This window comes from Triplophysa rosa, linkage group LG8 (assembly GCF_024868665.1).
Source record: "Triplophysa rosa linkage group LG8, Trosa_1v2, whole genome shotgun sequence".
NCBI classification, from domain to species: Eukaryota; Metazoa; Chordata; class Actinopteri; order Cypriniformes; family Nemacheilidae; genus Triplophysa; species Triplophysa rosa.
Genome location: NC_079897.1, coordinates 1,107,419 through 1,127,577, shown reverse-complemented (window position 1 = coordinate 1,127,577; position 20,159 = coordinate 1,107,419). Strand labels below are relative to the sequence as shown.

The window sequence follows — 20,159 nt, the reverse complement described above, 5'->3', positions numbered from 1 at the left end:
GGGTTGTTTTTTTAATGCAGAAAAAATAATGTACAACCGGACAGACGGGTTCTTAAACTCGACAAATGTGAAGAGATGATGGCAGTCAGCCAGTGATTTTTTGAGGAACTACAACATTATACACAATTTAACCCAGACATTTACATCTTGAGGGTTTTTTTCCAGACTTGCATGTGGCTGCACATATCAGGAATATATTTAACATCACATTATACCACACAAATCAGGAATATGAGAAGCAAAATCATACAGACATATTAAATCATTTTTTTAACTATTAAAATTCTTGTTTTCCTTTGTTTTCTTCATTGAAATCTTGTTGTATATGTGGGTGTTTCTGTCCTCTGCTTTGTATATATATTTTATTCTACAGCACTTTGGTCAACTGTGGTTGTTTTTAAATGTGTTTCACTGAGAGATGTGCATAGATCATCTGACGTGTACTGTATGATGCTGTTCCTTATGAATATCGTCTATGTCCAAATCTGCTGTTTTTCAGGAAATGGAAAAAACACTGTCCTTTTAAAATGTTAAAATTCTGTGTTGTCAAAGCACTTTACTACTTTTTATTGGTTAGATATTCGAAAAGCCCAGTGACAAACATAAAGTGAACAGTGAATAATAATAATGATTTGTGAGTAAAAATAAAAATCACAAAAATATGGAGATACGAGGTTTCAGAAGGATAGCAGCGATATAATCTATAAAATCCTGTTTTCATAGCCAAAGTTTTAAACAATAATAATAAAATATACAGTATATAATTGCCAGTGAAAATCCTTTAAAGCCTATAGATCTTTTTAATAGTCAGGTGTGGCATCACGAGTTTTAAAACCCTGCTGACAGATATTATTCAAATATCTGTGACGTGATGTGTTTCTGTAAGAGCCTTTAACAGGGGGCTGGTGTTCAGCCAATCAAAAGACTATCTGCCCGTCAATCATTTTTTAGCTGGCATGTCATTGGAGCATGCGAGAGGATGGGGTGTGTCTAATGCAATCTGATGAAGTTTCACCCGTGCTGACTCAGAATAAACCATACACATGAGAAACTTTGGGATTAAAGAGAGAGTTCAGCCCAAAATAAACATTCCGTCATGATTTATTCCCCCTCATGTGTTTGTAAATCTTCGCTGGAGGCTTTCATCAGTGGAACACAAAAGAAGATACTTTGAGAAATGTCTCAGTGGTTTTGTGTTCACACAATGGAAGTCAATGGAGTTTAGTGTTGTTTGATTATCAACATTCTTCAAAATATCTTCTTTTGTGTTCCGCAGAAGAAAGAAACTCATACAAGTTTGAAATGACATGAGGATGAATAAATGATGGACGATTTTATATTTTTGAGTGAACTATACCTTTAACAGTTTTAAATCTTCACACACACTCACACAGTCTTTTGTCGTGTTTACTCCTTACGATCTTGAACAAACATACTAGTGGTGTTTAGGAAACCAAACTATTTTAGGAATGTCTCATAGACTCTAATGAGTTTCTCTTTGTCTCGTGTGCTGTTGTAGCAGCCTCGAGGCATGAAGCAAGCCGGAAAGAAAAAAAGAGATCTCTTTAATGTCTCCATTGGTTCTCCAAAACACCAACGGCAAGAAGTTTCCAGAAAGAAAGGAATGGAGAGAGCAAGAAAAAAGGAACACTGAAAAAAGTGTTTCATTGGATCAAAGTAAATAAATTGCGTCAACTTCTTACACCTAATTACTTTACTTTTTATCAACTTAAAATTCTTACTTCGGCTCAACTTAAAATTCTTACTTTGACTCAACTTAAAACTCTTACTTTGGCTCAACTTAAAATTTTTAATTTGGCTCAACTTAAAATTCTTACTTTTGTATAAACTTATTTTCTTTACTTTATTTCTAACCAAATATCCAAACAAATGTAATTTAAAATTAATATTAAAAAATTACACATTCTGAAAGTAAAGAAATTTCATCATCTGTCTAAGATGAATGACTTCAAGTGTCAAACTTTTGACAATTTATTTTTGTCATAATATAACATTTTTACAATGTGTATAATGTCTTATACAAACTGTATAACAATGTAAACACATCGTAAACCTTTGACAATTTTTGTCACAATACATTTCTACAATGTGTATAATAACAATACAGACAGTATAACAGTTTTTACAATGTGTATAGTATCTTTATACAATTACACACCGTATAACAATGTCAATTCACCTTTGAGGTGAATCAGAATCAAGGTTTAGAAGAAAAACATAAAATCTTTCCACAAACAATCAATTAGAACTAACTTTACACAACAAAACCTTTTAAATTGTGCTGAAGTTAAAACAAGTTTGGATGGACGGACAGGTGCCACTCTAAGCAGCATTAGCAGCATATAGTGAATATGGCCTAAAACCTGCTTTAAAAAGGGCATTATAAAACCAACCACTTTTAATAAAGCACCTACCAAATTAGCCAATGGTAGAAAGAAAAAAAACAACGTTTCACCTTCATGGACTAGTTTACCCAAAAATGAACCTTCTCTCGTCATTTTTATAAAATGTCTCTGAACCTAATTAAGTTAAATAAAGTTAAATACTTGAATAGCTTGAGGGTGATTAAACAACCTAAGAATTTTCATTTTTGGGTAAACTATTAACCTTACCCAAGATAAAACACAAATCAGGTTTAGTAAACAGTCTAATACTATTTACAAAACAACTGAAACCGAGTGAACAGTTTTATACAGTCCAACATCTTAAAGGAGATTCACCATCAGCAGAACATTGTAGCTGGGTCAAAGGAAACAAATTTACTCCTGCAGCTTTGAAGAGAGGTTCTGCACCCTTCGGCTCATTTGCTTATTCTCTATGTCCATTAATATTTTTTGAAAGGCTTCAAAGGTATATTTGAGTCCTTCAGGATATTTAAGGTTCAGTGCATAAATGAGTCCAATCATCATGGTACAGGCACATGCAACAGAGGGCAACTTATTTAGTACCTCCACACCGTCAATGACAATGGAAATGTCCAGTGCATGACTGAGAGCATCACTTTCACGGATGACAAAAACTGCCATGGTGGTCTTTTCGAATTCTCTCTCCGCTTCCTCCCTCTGGTCAGCCTAAAAACATACAAGAACAGAGAGTAATTGAGGGACTGTGGAAGAAAAAATACCCCTTTCTCATCTAAAAAATAAAAAAAAAATGTAGTTGGCTTTCCTACTATGGAAGTCAATGTAGACCCAAAACATCTCTGTTGCTTTGATTAAAATATCTTCATTTGTGTTCAGCTTTACAATGAAATTTGAATGGTTTATAACAAGTGGAGGGCGAGTAAGTGATGACAAAATTTTCATTTTTGGGTGAACTAGAATTGGTAACGAGTGTAACGATGTTAAAAGTAAATTCTGTTTAGATTACAAAATACTGCTACTCACTTGTGAAGCCTTAAACGGTGCAGCTCCTACGTACTTAACAGAGCTTCTAATGCACTACAACTTATCACACTCCTTAAGATCACAAAACTCTACCTTTTAGTAGCTCCTAGGATAGCAAAAAGAGGAGGTAGAGCCTTTTCCCACCTAGCACCTAAACTGAAATAACATTCGTGACACTGTTCTGGGCTCAGACACTGTCTCTCAGTTGTCTAAAGACACATCTCTTCAGCCTTGCATACACACACAGTACTGTGCAAGTCTTAGTCACATTAGTATTTTCACCCCCCAAAAATGTTCTTAAACCAGTTATCTCTTGCTGTAGTATGTCAGTAGTACGAATTAGTTTACATTTCCAAACATTTCTTTTGCCATTATTTGTAATAATCCAGTGAGATTTTTTTATACACAGTCTGACAACAGTTGATATGCTCCACACGAAGATCTTGTCTTGCCACCATGAAGTCTGTCTATTATTACATGAAGAAAGTCGAAAGTTTAAAGGGACAGTTCACCCAAAAATAAAAATTCTGTGATCATTTACTCACCATCAGGTTGTTCAAATTCTCTTTAAATTTCTTTCTGATGATCACAGAACTATATTTGAAAGAATGCTTGTAACCAAACAGACCTTATTCCCCATTAACTGCCACAGTAGGAAAAAAATACTATGGGAGCCAATGGGGGATGAGATCTGTTTGGTTACTGACATTCTTCCAAATATCTTCCTTTGTGTTCAGCAGAACAAAGAAAGTCATACAGGTTTGGAACGAGTAAATGACAGAATTATCATTTTTGGGTGAACTAGCACTTGTAGTTGACTTTCAATATGAAAATTCTGTCATCATCATCTACAGATGTAATTTCATGCCTGTATGACCTTTTTCTTCTGCAGAATTTTGAACAATGTTGGTAACAGAATAGCACAGCTCCCATTCACTTCTATTTTATGGACACAAAACCAATGCAAGTGAATGGGGGGCTGTTAACAACATTCTTAAAAATATACTTTGTGTTCTGCGGATGAAAGAAAGTCACACAGGTTTGAAACGACAAGAGGGCGTGTAAATGATGACAGAATTTTCATTTTGAAGGTCAACTACTCCTTTAAAGGGCTAGTTCAAAATTTCAGTGGTTTGCAATGTCAACATTACCTGGTATTCTTTGATCAGACAGCTTGCATCTTCACCAAGGTACATGATGAGGCACTTCAGCAGGCACTCTCTTCTGATGTCTATGTCCAGACTCTACAAAATGTTCAAGATGTATGGTTTTTATTAGACCAAAACATTACTGAATTGATTACCACAAACAATTCTATGTGCATGCAACCAATACCTGATCCATAACTTTAATAGTGTCTTTAGTTTTTTCACGGAGGACTCCACCTTTGCTTCTAATAACCTGGAGAAGCTGAGAGCTCTGTCTGTCCAAAGAAGCCAAAAATCTCGATTGTAAAGGTAAAGTCGTGATGCGCAAAAATTCAGCATTAATCTGCAAGAAAGAGAAACAGAAAATAGACTTTGGAAAGAACCTGACATTACTTTGAGAACTAGTTGTAAAAATACATATACACAGAGCATTAAACAACTAAAGGTATAAGTAGGGCTTGTGAAAATCTAAGTAATTACACTACATACTAAAATCCATAATTTAAACTACGGTAAATTCATGTTTAATCACTTGCACTTTAAATGAAATGACGGGTTCTACCTCCTCTTGTTGAAACAGAGCTGGCCACCTTTCTTGCAGTTCCTGAACACTAGGTTGGTTTTCCACAACTTCTCGTCTGCGTAAGGCAAACGTCTTTGTCATTTTTTCTCTGATTGTGCATGCGTTGTTTCTTTTCTTCACTTCCTTTAAAAGTGCCAGGCGCTCAGTTTCAAGGTTTTCTGATGACACTCCAGCAGGTACGGATGGGATATGATTGGCCTCGCCACGTTTAGGTCGTTTAACATTTTTTGCTGGAAAAGCATTATCCGAGGCTTTGGTTTTCAGGGAATTTGCCAAAAACTCAGGGCATCCAAGACCTTTCAACTGTGTGCGTAGGTTTCCCATCTTCATTTTAAATCTCTGTGTCCACCCGTAGCAACCATTGAAGGATCCTTTTTCTGCCAAGCAAGGGTGTTTCTTGATAAGTGCCTCTGAAACTTCGCAGAAGTTTGCACTGCTGGGATAAGATTTATACTTGTAGATCTCATCACATATCTTCTCCAGAATATCAGACTTCATCTTTGGAGCGACAGTCAGCCTTGTTCCGTTAGCCTTAAAAAGAGAATTTCCTCTCTCTAATTGGAGTTCAGTGTCATAAGAAAAGCGTGGAATATTAAATTCCTTTGGCCACTGTTGATTTCTTGTAGAAACTGTTTCCGAGCCAGGGGGTGAGAGGATGATAGTATCATCAGTGTCGCCAGAGCCAAAGGAGGACAGAGTATCATCGTTAGACTGGGTCCCATCATTTGTTTGAACAGTGAATGATTCTTCGTCTGGCAAAGGGATTATCTTTAGAGTGCAAAGACTCTGAAGTTCTCCAGTGTTTGTCAAATTTACAAATACATCCCCAAAATCTTTGTCCTGATACTGTAGTCTGAATTTACCCTTTAATCCACAAGCTTCCCTCACTTTTTCAACGAGCTCATCCACTGATTCGGGAATCCCATCTGGCAGAAGCAACTTTCTTGAATCATCTTCACTCACAATCACCAAAAGCTTGGCAGATCTTCTTCCTGACATCCTTAACAGATTCTGAAAAAATAAAGAAAATAAATAAGATTAGATACAGTACAAGTAATAGATTATTGTTAGACATTTACATACTGTATTCTAAAAATTTGCACAAGATGTAGTGACCATGTAAACAATTCTAACCTTACACATGTATATATCTCTTCAGAGCCACCATGCGTCTCCCCCCAATTGTGTACTGAACCAGTGGATATGGGTCTGTAAGATCATGGTGCTCTAAAAGTTCAATTTTCTTGTCAGATGACTGGACCAAGAAATAGGCTCTGTAATGTTCAGTATACCATGCATCTAGTCTCCTGACAATGAACAGTGGTTTGTCCTGCAACACAATAATTTTCAAAATTTCGCCAAACTCTGGAAGCCCTGAACATTCGCCATGAGCAATGACCATACTTTTTCTGTAGCTGAAGCCTTTAAATGTTACTTCCTTGGCCAAGCACACAACATCCAGGTTTGGGTGTTTCTGTTTTACAGTCTGTGATATGTCTTCATTCAGAACATCAATGGGAAGATTAGAAACATGCGAAACTTCCAATCTTGGTGTAAGAGAGCTGCACTGATACAGATGACATCCTACAAAAGACAAAGATATTTATAATATACTGGCTCACATAACGTTAAATCTAAACATGCGACTTCTTTACATGGCATGCTGGTAAACGCGATATGTTAAAATATGTGTTGAGGCACGTCACTTCAAGACGTGTTTGGGCCTTCATGTGAAGATATGTCTTTCGCGCACTTAGCTTGGGTTAACGTTAATCATTAATGAGAGACGTTAGCGTTCGGAAGATACTCGCAGTCTAGTAAGTCTAAGTAACGTTAAGCAGAACTAACGTTAAGTGTTAAACGAGTACATTGCGAAAGCGAGTTTCATTATAAGCAAATAATAATCATAATAATAAAGCTTCATAAGAACGTTAAGCCCTTCTGAAGCGGGCATGCATGCATTTTCTACATGGCACACATGACGCGCCAAATTCACATTTTGACTAGTATCGCACTACAGCATACCCGAAACAGCACTTATACTATCAACCCATCTAACCTCAAGCAGTTTACTTGTATTACTATTATTTTATTTCCACTCAGTTTAACTTCATACTGATGAGGGAAACTTGTAAACTTGCTAGCCGAGTTAGACCCGTCCAACTAGTAATACTAACCGTATGTAAAACAGCAGTATATCATAATAGTTTATGTAATCATACGTAAATGATGTTAATAATACACCCAAACGTATCTTTAGAATTACTTACCGATTTTATAGATTCCCGTTTCTCCACGCCGTGTTCATCCATGCGGTATGACAAGATGGCGGAAAGATGAACGTCCTCACGCTCAACTACGGATGACGTCAGACGTGACGTGATAATGGGAACGCAATATTTTTAATTTGATTTAAAGACATTTATTTACGTTACACTAACAAGACTTACTTTTAATTTGAATCAACCAATATTTTTACGTTACATTGATGGCTAGACAGAAAATTGAATGTTTTGAGTCAGATCAAGTATAACAACTGCTTTAGAGTAATGACATGCCTTGTGCACTTTTTACAGTGAATGAACCAATGAAAGATATGAGATTGAATGAAAGGTTAAACGAATGAAAGCGAGAAAAAGAGAAAGAATTGTAGAAATAACGTCTCGCACTGTTTTAAGTTGATTGCAAAGTAATTTAACATCAGATCTCATGAATGTTTTTCATCGAATTCTTTCAAGAGCTGCGGATCCGAGCTGTGTGCTCTCAATAGATGTGCACGATTCTCACTTTAGTCTCACCTGTGTCTTTATTTCTCTTCGGGGATAAACATCTGAGATAAAGTGGATACACAACGGTGCACTTCATTCAGTCTTTTGAGCTGTGAAGGTTTGTTTTTCTGTATGAGAAGTATCACTGTGTGAACTTGAGCCGCAGGGATGGACGTGTTTTGTTTGTCACAGATTGTTGCGCTCCTGCATGTGATGTGATCCTGTTGTGTGTCACTATAGAGAATCCAACACATTATACGCGGCACCGCCCCACATCCCGGCCCAAACGCTTTTACTCTACCCTTATGAGAAGCTTCTCAGTTTCATTTTTTCATCAGATAAAACCTGAAATACCTGATGTTGCTGTTGCTGAAGACGGACGGCCCTGAAGAGGCGGAGACCAACAGCTGAAAACAGGAACTTGGCAATAAGACGCTCCAAAGTCCACAGCAGGCACACCTGAGGATGAGAACACAGACTGAAGATGTGAAACCGGCTGGACTCTGTCCTTCTGTTACATTAACCGTGACTATCACCTCATGACCCTACAGGAATGTTCCTTTCGGTGGACATGAGATTGTTGGATTGTTGAGAAGGATGTAAGATCTGTAGACGGATGGTTTAATGACCTTTCACATCAGCTCCGGATATGCGTTCCCTAAGTGCCGTGGTGCTGTTTCTCTGTGTTACTGGTGAGAAAAATCCTTTTTTTAGTCATGAGAGGCTTTAACATTGACATCTGTCACTGACGGGTGAATCGAGAGGATTTATATTTGGTGTTTTTAAATAAAAATGTTTCACTCATAAATAACGTGAGAAAAAAATAAGGGCGTAAAAGGCAAAACATCTTATTTAAAGGAAAACATTCGTAAATGAGATGATCTAATCTCTGTTACTATATTTTACATTAGGGTTTGGATCTTAAATAAAAGTGTGATGTTAATTTACTACACTATAAAAAATGAGTTACACTAAAATTTAACATTTGGTCTAACAAGAAAAACCTGAAATTTGGTTTAATTTGTATTAATTATTTGTTGTTTGGTATTAATTATTTGAAAACATTTTTGCACATTTATTTGCAAACTCAAAAATTGCAAATCATGTTTTTTTTTTCATTTTGCATTAACGTTAACATCAGTCAAAGTGCAGGTGGGTTGTTTTGATTAAGTAATAAGAACCCCAAAATAAATGGCTAACACAATAAAAACATGATTTTTGAACATTTCTAAAAACAGGGTGATCTGTTTTTGCAAATAATCTCTTCATTTGTAAATATAATCTCATACAGTAGCTATATTATCGATTCATCATATTTATTTTTGTTTACATGAAATACATGAAATATTAAACGTCATATAAATATGACGCCCAGTCCCTGGATGACAATGTGTTATTAGTTTTAAGCAGCTGTTATTAGGGATTATTACGCGGCACTGTGGAATACTTGATTCTGATTGGCCAGTCGCCAGGGGCGATTCTAGGTTTTCAATATTAGGGGGGCTCAGCCTCCTTTGAGGATATATATATAGCCACACTCTAAGCACCACGTACTGTATACATTACTAAAATAAATAATTAAGAAAGAATATGCAGAAAAGCATAAAGACAAGTTATTGTTATTCAAATGAATATCACATTAATCAGTCAATCTGCAACATTTATAATTCAAAGTGACAACAACAGAAACAAATCCATATAGTAAATGTCACAATCAACTGCTGAATCATTATTTAGTAGGAATAACTTGATATGTTTCCCTTTCATTCATTCTGATTAGCACCAGCGCTGTCACTCCTGTGCATGTTCATCTATTACATCCACAATATGTTTTAAATTAATAATAAAAATACTGAAGCGTCTGAAAAACGACAAAGAGCTTCTAGGTACACTTTTGCTTCCTCGGAACTCAGAACAATGAATAACACACACAAAAGTATTCTAAAGTATGCCGTCATTGGTGTGAAGTGATGCTTTCATTTTGCTGGAGGAAACGTAAACAGCTAACGTTAGTTAACGAGCGGTGAACGCGGACAAAACTTTTTTACAGTGGATGGGAAAGGGTCTTGTATCGCTCTCGCATCATATTAAGATGCATTTTTAACAAAGAATGGCAAACGTGCAGATGTCATGTTAATGCACACACACAAAGCTTATGACGTTCACTCCAATGTGCCGCTGTGAACTGAAGAATGCGCTAAATAACGCAGCCTAACGCCGTTTTCATAATAAGAGTTTTAAAGGGTACTATAAAGCGATCTCGGATTCTTGTACAGATTACATTATTACTCACAATATTTTAGGGGGGCTAAGCTAAAACTTTAGGGGGGCTTTATCTCCCTTAAAAAGGGGCTAGCAGCACCACTGCCAGTCGCTACATTCCACGGTCTGATATTCCCAGATAACAACCACTCAAAAGTAATAACACATGATAACCTGGATGCTGCAAATCATTTTGACAGGCACAGTTTAATATTACACAAAAATTCAATATAAAATGTCTCATAATTACTTTACATTTACAAAATGATTAAACCAAATTGCGTGTTCTTGGCATTTGAACATCGTGTTTTACCTTAAAACCGAAAGTAAGCAGATTTTCCTCATTGAAGGTCTGCATTCGTTGAAAATGAGCTAAAAAAATATTTCATGTTCAACAACTTATTTGAGGTAAGTAGCCGTGAAATAAGCGGGATGCACAATGAACAAACATGAATAATTGTATTGACATTAATAAATGATATTGTTTCTTCATGTTAGTTTATGGCAAGACATATGAGTCTCTAAAACGATGGATGGGGAGGGTGTTTTAACTGTGGTTGTATAAATGGCAAAACCTCTTAAAGAGGAACTAAAGGGTTCATTTATGTTTGTTTGAAACAATGGATCAGAGATCAACACTTCACGATGACAAACGTTCACAGACCTGTTGTATCGAATCACTCTTATTGTTGTGATTTTCTGTGTTTGTAGGAGTTTGGTGTCATGAATGTAATCTGACGAAGCCGCATTTTGAGTCCAGGAATTTTCACCATGTTCTTCATTGGAATGAAGCTGATGTTCCGGGTGAAGTCGCTCTCTACAGTGTTCAGTATCTCACGTGAGTTCTTCTCGTCTCTTCTCTATCTTATTTACACACTCGACACATACACACAGTGCACAAATGAACTACTGAATTAAGTGCTGTAGAGTGAAAAAACGAGTGTTGGTAGTTTGTAACGGTGAAGTAAAACCGCAAGGGAATAAAAAACAAAACCTGGTTTAAATCAGTCTTCTCAATAGTCTGTGTTTGTTTTTTTGTAGGTATGGTGGGCCGTACAAACCAGTGGCGTGGTGCCAGAACATCTCAGTTCCTGTATGCGACCTCACGTCTGTGATGATCGTGACTGACGTGACCACGAGATATCACGTCAAGATCACTGCGGCTGGACGGTGTGTGGGAGAACTCCTGTTCTATCCTTATCAACAAAGTAAGATATTCTGTCCAGAGGAACATGTCATTTCTCAGATGTTGCTCTTTCATAGCTCAGGAAATTACATGGAGCTCTCGGTTGTGTTTTATTAAAGTATCAATTTAGTCTCAGATGTTTCTCCTAAAATTGCTTATACAGTGAGGGAAATAAGTATTTGATCCCCTGCTGATTTTGTAAGTTTGCCTACTTACAAACAAATGAAGGGTCTATAATTTTTATGGTGGGTTTATTTTAACTGATAGACACAGAATATTAAAAAAAATCAGGGGAAAAAAATGTTATATAAAGGTTATAAATTGATTTGCATTTCAGTCAGTGAAATAAGTATTTGATCCCCAAGCAAAACATAACTTTGTACTTTGTGGAGAAACCCTTGTTGGCAAGCACAGAGGTCAGACATTTCTGATAGTTGGTCACCAGGTTTGCACATGTGTCCGGATACATTTAGTCCACTCCTCTGTCAATCTTTAAGGTTTCTTGGCTGTCGCTCAGCAAATTGGAGTTTTAGCCTCCTTCACAGAGGTTCTATAGGACTAGGGTCTAGAGACTGGCTAGGACATTTAATGTGCTTCTCCTTAAGCCACTATTTGGTTGTCTTGGCAATATGTTTTGCGTCTTTGTCATGTTAAAGGCTCATCCATGACCCATCTTCAGTGACCTAGTTAAGGGGAGGAGGTTCTCGTCCAAGATTTTACGGTACATGGGCCCGTCCCTCAGCCCCTCAATGCGGTGAAGTCATCCTGTATACCTGTAGCAGAGAAAAAGCCCTAAAGCAGAATGTTTCCAACACTGTGCTTCTCTGTAGACATGATGTTCTTGGGCTCATAGTCAGCATTTCTCTCCCTCCAAACACAGGAGTCCATTTTGGTCTCACAGCAGTGCCAGCACTTTCGCCAAAGCCTTTTCTGAATCATTTTTATGTTCATTGTCAAACTTAAGACGAGCCAGGCGGGCCTTCTTGGGCAGGAGGACCTTGCGGGTGCTTCAGGATTTCAGTCTACTGTGGCATAGCGTGTTACCAATGTGTTACCAATGTTTTGCTTGCTAACTGTGTTCCCAACTGTCTTGAAATCATTAACAGGCTTCTTCCGTGTAGTTCTGGGCTGATCTTTAACATTTCTCATGATCATCTTTACCCCATTGGGGAAATATTGCAGGGAGCTCCAGAACAAGGGCATTTGATAGTTATTTTGTATATCTTCTATTTCCAAATAATCACACCAACAGTTGTCTCCTTCTCACCAAGCTTCTGTCTGTAGCCTATTCAAGGTTTGTGCAGGTCTCCAATCTTGTCGCTGACATCCTTTAAAACCTATTTGGTCTGGACCATGGTGTTGGAGAGGTTGAACTGGAAGATACAGATTCTGTTGGCAGGCATCTTTTATATACATAACAAGCTGATTTAGGAGTACTTTCTTAAAGTGACAGGACTAATCTGTGGTCCATATAGGCACATAACCAATCTGTGGAGCCAGAATTCTTGCTAGTTGGTAGGGGATCAAATACTTATTTCACTGACTGAAATGCAAATCAATTTATAACCTTTATATAACATTTTTTCCCCTGATTTTTTTTAATATTCTGTGTCTATCAGTTAAAATAAACCCACCATAAAAATTATAGACCCTTCATTTGTTTGTAAGTAGGCAAACTTACAAAATCAGCAGGGGATCAAATACTTATTTCCCTCACTGTAGGTGAAATAAAAGAGAATCAAATGTAATTGTGTAACACATGAAGAGTCTGGAGGTGTAAATGAATGTAGATTGTGAGGTAAATCATCTGGATTTGAGTAATGTGATGAGAAATGTTTGAGTTGATATTGAGATCTTCATATATTGACTTTTGATTGCAGACGAGAAAATCTGAGCTCAGTTTGACACATGTTGACATCTCTTCTCAAACTCTCATGACACACACATTGTACATTTCTGACTCTTTTTCTCAGGAGAAACATCTGAACAGATGACACAGATCATGTTTTAAGTTGAGAATAAAGGGAAGTTCACCCAAAAAAAAATTCTGTCATTATTTACTCACCTCAGTTGTTCCAAACCTGTAAAATTACTTTGTTTGCTAACACAAAGGAAGATATTTGTAAGAATGTCAGTAACAAACAGATCTCAACCCCATTTACTGCCATAGTAGGGAAATGGGGGATAGATTGTGGTACTGACATTCTTACAAATATCTTCAATAACTGTCTCTCTCTCCTCTCTCTCTCTCTCTCTCTCTCTCTCTCTCTCTCTCTCTCTCACTCTCTCTCTCTCTCTCTCTCTCTCTCTCTCTCTCTCTCTCTCTCTCTGTAGCCATTCTGGAAGCTCCAGAGTTATCTGTATCATGGAATGAAACTTCTCTGAACGTGACAGTTTCCCCTCCGATGGATCAGAACATCGACTGCTGGGGAGTCTGTCAGCATCCCATGAAGTTCACTGTTAACCTGACTCAACCCAAGTTTCATGCCGGAAGGGTCAGTATTCACATTAACACAGTAAATGCTCTCTTCTAGCATTTTAGATGTAATTTCTGGATGGATCTTGAGATGAACTGTTTGTGTTGTGTGTCTCTGAAGGTGTACGAGAGCACGACAGGTTCAGTTCTGGTGTGGCCTGTGGAGACACATACAGAATATTGTGGAGATGCAGTTTATTCCTTCACACATCCCAGTTCACCTCGACAGAGTGATAAAGCCTCATTCTGTGTCACTGTCACAGGTGATGATGAATCTGACACAAATACTGTCTTACAGCCAATATTCAACAAAACAATTCGTGTTTTCAACATTAAATGTCTTCGAGTCACAGCTATATATCCTGACAAAAACTATTCATTTATCCGTCTGCCTTTGTGTGTTTCTCTTTCTTTGTTTCCTATTTCGACCCTTCCACCTATCTCTCTCTCATTGTTCTTAAATACACAAAACAGTAATCAAGGTTCCAAATTTCAAAATAAGAGTCCAGATTACACAAAGAAATACAGGGCCCTATCGTACACCCGGCACAATGCGGCGTAGCGCAAGTGTTTTTGCTAGTTTCCGCCCGACACAGTCCTCATTTTCCCATCCTGTGCCGCGTTGTTTAAATAGAAAATGCATTTGCGCTCATTTGTGGTCTACACAAAGAGGTGTTTTCAGGCGCATTGTTGGCGCGTTGCTATTTTGAGGAACTGAAAATAAACAGCGCCATAGACCAACTCAAACCTTGTCTAAAGTCCACGGCGCAATATGTTTGTGTTATTTAAAGAGCGCGTTAGTAGAAAATGCGCCTCTGAACGGGTTATAAGCTTTCACTTTACTTATTACACAGAGGGAAGCGCACAAACATGACAAATATAAAATAAATTATAAATGGAGTACAACAAAATATTATTATTATGTGTAATATTATTTATTATTGTGTAAATAAAGATAAAAATCCGGCTTGTCCTGTAGATGGTCTGCTTGCGCGCTTTAACCTCACGCAGGAGCAGATGCGTTTCCTCTCTGGAGAAGCGTCCAGTCTTTGCTCTTGCAAAGTCCGCCGTGTAAATAGCGAATGGCGCGACCGCAACCGGCTCTTTTTTTTTTTTTAAGATTTGTTTTCAGAGAATGTGTCTTTCCTCAACTTTCTTTAGGCTATTTATTTATTGTCTTCTATTATGCGTATACAAGCAATTTCACATGATCGTGCTTCAAAGATATTTACGTACAGATTTAAAATATATATTTTCATTAATCTGTGATTTTATTTGTGATTTTTTTCCAGCCCCTAATTCCTGGTTTCATGTCGTTCTGTTGCCTGCTCTTCTGGCCGTGGTCCTGCTCATAATCTTACCCATGATTCTCTGTCAACAGTCTGTGAAGAGAAAGCATCTTTTGCCGAAAGCTCTCGTAAGTCATCGCGTCACATTCACTCGGGGAAATTCCAGCTGAGCGTACAGTACTTGGAATCGTCTCCGCCCTGTTTTACCGGCAGTAAGGTCCTGTTTGACAACAGGCTTGAGTTTCCTTTACTCCTCCTGAAGGAATGTGTCATGACTGGATACGGCTGACGTGATTTAACTGACGGTCGCGCACAACTATGAAAAAGCTCAAGTTCAGACACACACGAGATTCATTTACTTGATTCAGGAACGATAGTGAGGTCGATATAACTATAAATTAACACAAGGGTGGAAAAGAATGATGAAGCGAACGCATCAAATGAAGTTTAATTACTTCAGAAGTAACTGTAATTAAATTACAGAAAAAATACGAGTAATCCCTTACTTTACTTTTTCAAGGGAAAGGTCATTAAATTACTGTAACCAATTACTTAGTAACTAGTTACACCCAACACAGGTTATGCATGATAGTAACAGAAGAAAAAAATCATTATTTACTGTTGGTAGTGAATCATTTTTAGAAACCCTGGTTTGTTTCTCCGTGATGGATCAGACAGGTCGAGTTATTATCTGTTCTTCTCTTTCTCTGTCAAACAGATCCTGTCAAAGAACAACGCTCTTCCATTTCGTCCGGATGTCCGGGACGAAATATCCAAAGTGCAATTGTGTTCGGGATTCATTGGAAACCTCCCAAAGCTTTATCTCCAGGCCCCTGTGGTTCCGGAAGGGTCAAAGGTCACGGGTAATTGGAGTAGTTATGCGCCTCAGGACTCTCGTGATCAGGAAGCGTCGACCCGCTGCTCGAGCGGTGAGCATTCTGTCAACTACAGCATGATTGTGGGCGTCCAGACGCCGGACGCACCCTCGGCTGATGTTGAGAGCTCAGAATTATCCGGTCCGGAGTTTGTCTGGCCCAGAGAACATCATAACGTTTCTAACTCGGATACCCACAGCGAGCCTCTTGTGGTACCTGTTATTCCCTCTGCCAATGGTACGTTGCAGTTAAACGGATTTTTATTTCAGCCGGATTCGGAGTCTCGCGCATTCGGAGAGAGGACGCCATTGCTGACGGATCTCGTTGTTGAAGACTTGGGGTGTAATTCAAAGTACCCGTCTGTAGATGTTTCTGAGATCTCCAAATGTCTTTATCCTGATCTCACGCCGGTGGTGTCCAACTATAGGCAGAACGGGATGCCCGCGACACCTCTCGAGGGACATGAGGGCCGGAGGACGTATATTCTGAGAACAGGTCACATGCGGGGCTCAAGTGAAGTTCAGGAGGAGACGAAGGAAGATGAAGAAGGATTCAACGGCGGTCAGAATTTTCTAGACAGATGGATGTTAAAAATGGAAGGTTGATGTCTGGATGTTGCTCGGTTGGTGCTGGTCTGCCATCTTTGCTCATGGGCATGAAGTTCAGGAGATAAGCTGAGCCAATCACACGAGCCGTAAATGTCATGTGACCAATCACTCTGGAGCAGCGAAACGGACACCTGGTCATGCGGATGGTTTGATTTTGCCAGTCTAAGGGTAGTATTAGAATCACACAAACTTTGATGTCATTTCTGCGGTTTTTGCATCACCAGCTGGACTAGTTTTTCCTGAACTCTCTGTTTTCTGTTGGTTAAGCGAACAGATCTCGCCCTAAACACATGCTATTGTGATTTAATAGCGGCACAAAGCGTTCAAACCTCATGTGTGAATGATGCACGTTTAGTTTTTTGTCTGTATGTTAAGCTGGAATTGAAGGAAGTGTTTTAAAGGAACTGTTCAAAGCAAACACACAAAACTTCAGTCGTCATTCACATCCAATGTGTTGAATCCAAGTCATGCGGGTTTGGAACGACACAAGGGGATAAAATGACGACGACATTTTCTCTTTCCTGAAAAGACAAACAAAATATTTTAACAGGATGCTGTTTTTACATTTCGTGCATGAGTGTAAATATTTGTATTTGTTCTCCGGTGCACTTAGACTGAATTATATTTATCTGTAGCATCGCCGTTTGTTCAAGCGTTGTCCTGTCCAGTCATTTCATGCGTCACACGTTCAACGAATGAATCACAATTATACAAACATTTTAATAATAACATTGAATGTTGGTTTCATTGTGTATTTAAAGCTGCAATCTGTAACATTTTTAAGTTAAAATCAAACATGTTTGAGAGATGATGACAAGTAGGCCTACCAGATTGCAGCTTTAAGCTTAAATAACATTTGTTAAGTCAATTTTAAACACTGGAATCTGTTTTTTATCTGGTTTAATCTGGAATTATTAAAAAATGTTAGAGGTGGGCATTAAAAAGCAAGATGAAGGCAGCTGGTTGATTCAAAGACTTTCCTTTAGAAACAATCATGAGCAATAAGACCAAGAACGTGAAAATGTTTCAGCAAAAGCGCTTTGTCAGTTTTACATTTACATGTTAATTTATGACTGAAAATAATCACACGCAGGACTTTCGAGACGTCAGCCAGTCTCTCGGAGCTCCTGATAAACACATCATTCCAGTGAATTTGCATATCCGTCAAAAGACTTGTTCCTTGAGTTTGTGTGATAAACTTCATAGGGTTTTTTTATGTCATCTGACTATGAGGAAGTCCAACGGGAGAATAAAAGCTCTTTGTTTCGAGAGAAATGAACATACACGACTCACTTCAGAGGTCATGCAGACATTCACTCGAGTCGGTTTGTGTCATTCGGACAAATGTGTTTTGGGAAGATGCACAAAAAACGTCTGTGCTGTTAGAAACGTCACAAGACATGTTTGCCACTCAGACATGTTGAAACTGGCATGGGTTTTTTTTTGTGTATAATATAATAATTCTTCAAAATTCTCGCCCTTAAGACGGCCATTTTATTCCAGTAACACCACTGGTGTTGATGCTGCGTGTTTAACTGTACGTATGTTTTCCTTAAATCGTTTTTTATTTAGGGTTAGTTCACCCTAAAATCAAAATTCAGTCATCATTTATATTCCCCCTCATGTGGTTGTAAACTTCTATGTGACTCTTTGTTCAATGATACACAAAAGAAGATATTTCGAGAATTTGACAATTGACGTCAGTGAGGGTTTCATTTTGTTTGGTTATTAACATTCTTCAAAATATCTTCTTTTGTGTTCTGCAGAAACAGGTTTGACATGACATGAGGATGAATAAATGAGAAAATAATTTTCAGTTGAGCTATCCCTTCATGAACAGTAAGTTGGTGTTGTAGTGCATTATTGGCAGTGTACTGTATAACATGGTTGATGTTTAAACACATTACAGAGTGCAAACAAGACAAAGGTCACAGTATTGTAAATATCTGACAGCTCCAGTAATATATGACGGATGTTCGGTGACATGAGTTCAACTGGAATATGATGATTGTTTTATAGCTGTACAATAAATGTATTTTTATAAAACTTTGTTGTACATTTTTGTCATATTTTTTTATGCATCACATTAATGATAATGACTTTGTTTGCATGGCAGTAATGACATTAAGAGAGAGAAATAAGTTAAATTATTATGAAAAAGTTTTTCTCAAATATAATGTTTTGTTTGTCTGGGGTTTTTTTTACATTAGATGTAATGATGATTTTCACAGTGACACATAATTTGTGCTTTGAAAGCGGCTCTGAAAGTGTAATAATGTGAAATGTTTGACTCTCAGCTGACCCACACATTATTCATCTAATGTGTGCTTAACGACTGATCCTTAATAATCAGAGACGAGGTAAATCATCTCATGCTCATACATTCATAATCGTTTGTTATTTATCAGGGGTGGAATGGCAACATTCGTTGCTTGTTGCATTTAAACGTTTCCTATTAAATAAACACAAAAGATTTGTCATGTACTATAAACAACATTAGTTCCGTTTCAAAATGTAGTGAGACAGAGAATATAAAAATAGTATCAATAATATCAGTCTACTTTTGATGGATCATTTTACTGTGTTCTACTGTTTGTTGATTGAAGTCGTTGTAGTGTTTCTGATGAAATATTGTTTACATGTGTATGTAGAGTTTAGATTGGTTAGATGTTACACTAACAGCTCAGAAGATTTGTCTTTTTTTAGGACAGATGTGTTTTAATATGTTACACCAAAAACTTCACTTTTCTTTAGAAGAGAAAAGGAGCCGTGCAAAATTCTGCATTGTAATGCCGGGAGGGGAATTATGGGTGTTTCTCGTGTGTTCTGAGACATTGTTTGTCTGTTGCTATGCAGTTGCTAAGGTGTTTTAAATAAAAGTTGTGTTGGTTGCTTTGTCCAAGTCAACACAACCCAGCCAAAGTCTCTAAGATATCCAAATCTCCAGATAAGACTTGGGTCCCTCATAACAAATGATCTTATTTATGCATAATAACTTATTATATTTAATGTTGCATTTATGACATAATGACTGTAACATAAATGCAATTTTTTCTTTTTTAATGGGAAAGGGTGTGTAAGGTGTGTGTGACATTCATCCATTTTGATTCATCCGTTTCACCCTCTCACGTATAAAGAAAACACACAGACACATTTGTTTTCTCTCGGTCTGAGAGCCCTGATATACGCTGATATTATCTAAACTGCTCAGATATGATCACGTGAGTGCAGAAAAACATCAGAGAGCTGTTATTGTGTCATTAGGACCCTTGCTCTGTCCCTCTTTTGTAAAGCGATGCATTATGGGTATTAATAAGCTGTTGGGCTGTTAAATCTTATTGACTCCTAATAGGTGTCTCAGAAGTGAAATCTCTATATGTATTATATTGCAGAACCCAACACTGTTCAGTTTTAAAATGCTTATTAAAAAGTTTATTTGTGCATATTTATTAATGAAGCATATACTTTATGTAGTGTGTTTATTCAGTCTGTGGGGGGCTTGCTCACCGTATACAGTATGCGCTGAGGGGTTATGAGTTTTTTTTAACCGATGATGA

At 37.6% G+C, this 20,159-nt stretch overlaps 2 protein-coding genes across 5 annotated transcripts; one reads left to right on the top strand and one right to left on the bottom strand.

Annotated features, from left to right (window-relative positions):
* Nucleotides 1–2,025: 2,025 nt before the first annotated feature.
* On the bottom strand, nucleotides 2,026–7,813 carry LOC130557969 (uncharacterized). 4 transcript variants are annotated; one of them, XM_057340138.1, is made up of 6 exons: nucleotides 7,409–7,813; nucleotides 6,002–6,149; nucleotides 5,118–5,767; nucleotides 4,743–4,898; nucleotides 4,559–4,651; nucleotides 2,026–3,092 (listed from the first exon to the last, which is right to left on the bottom strand). In XM_057340138.1, the coding sequence occupies exons 1-6, from the start codon at nucleotides 7,448–7,450 to the stop codon at nucleotides 2,781–2,783; spliced, it is 1,401 nt and encodes a 466-aa protein (XP_057196121.1). In that variant the 5' UTR covers nucleotides 7,451–7,813; the 3' UTR covers nucleotides 2,026–2,780. The 4 variants fall into 4 exon arrangements, with proteins under 4 accessions (XP_057196121.1, XP_057196119.1, XP_057196120.1 ...); XM_057340136.1 differs by adding an exon at nucleotides 6,273–6,722 and having other exon boundaries at nucleotides 5,118–6,149; nucleotides 7,409–7,809; XM_057340137.1 differs by adding an exon at nucleotides 6,278–6,722 and having other exon boundaries at nucleotides 5,118–6,149; nucleotides 7,409–7,808.
* A 536-nt stretch (nucleotides 7,814–8,349) lies between these two features.
* Nucleotides 8,350–18,665, top strand: ifnlr1 (interferon lambda receptor 1). Its single transcript, XM_057341132.1, has 7 exons — nucleotides 8,350–8,598; nucleotides 10,880–11,006; nucleotides 11,210–11,376; nucleotides 13,689–13,849; nucleotides 13,952–14,093; nucleotides 15,123–15,247; nucleotides 15,838–18,665. Exons 1-7 carry the CDS (start codon nucleotides 8,556–8,558, stop codon nucleotides 16,597–16,599), a joined length of 1,527 nt encoding a protein of 508 aa, XP_057197115.1. The 5' UTR covers nucleotides 8,350–8,555; the 3' UTR covers nucleotides 16,600–18,665.
* The last annotated feature ends 1,494 nt before the right edge of the window (nucleotides 18,666–20,159 follow it).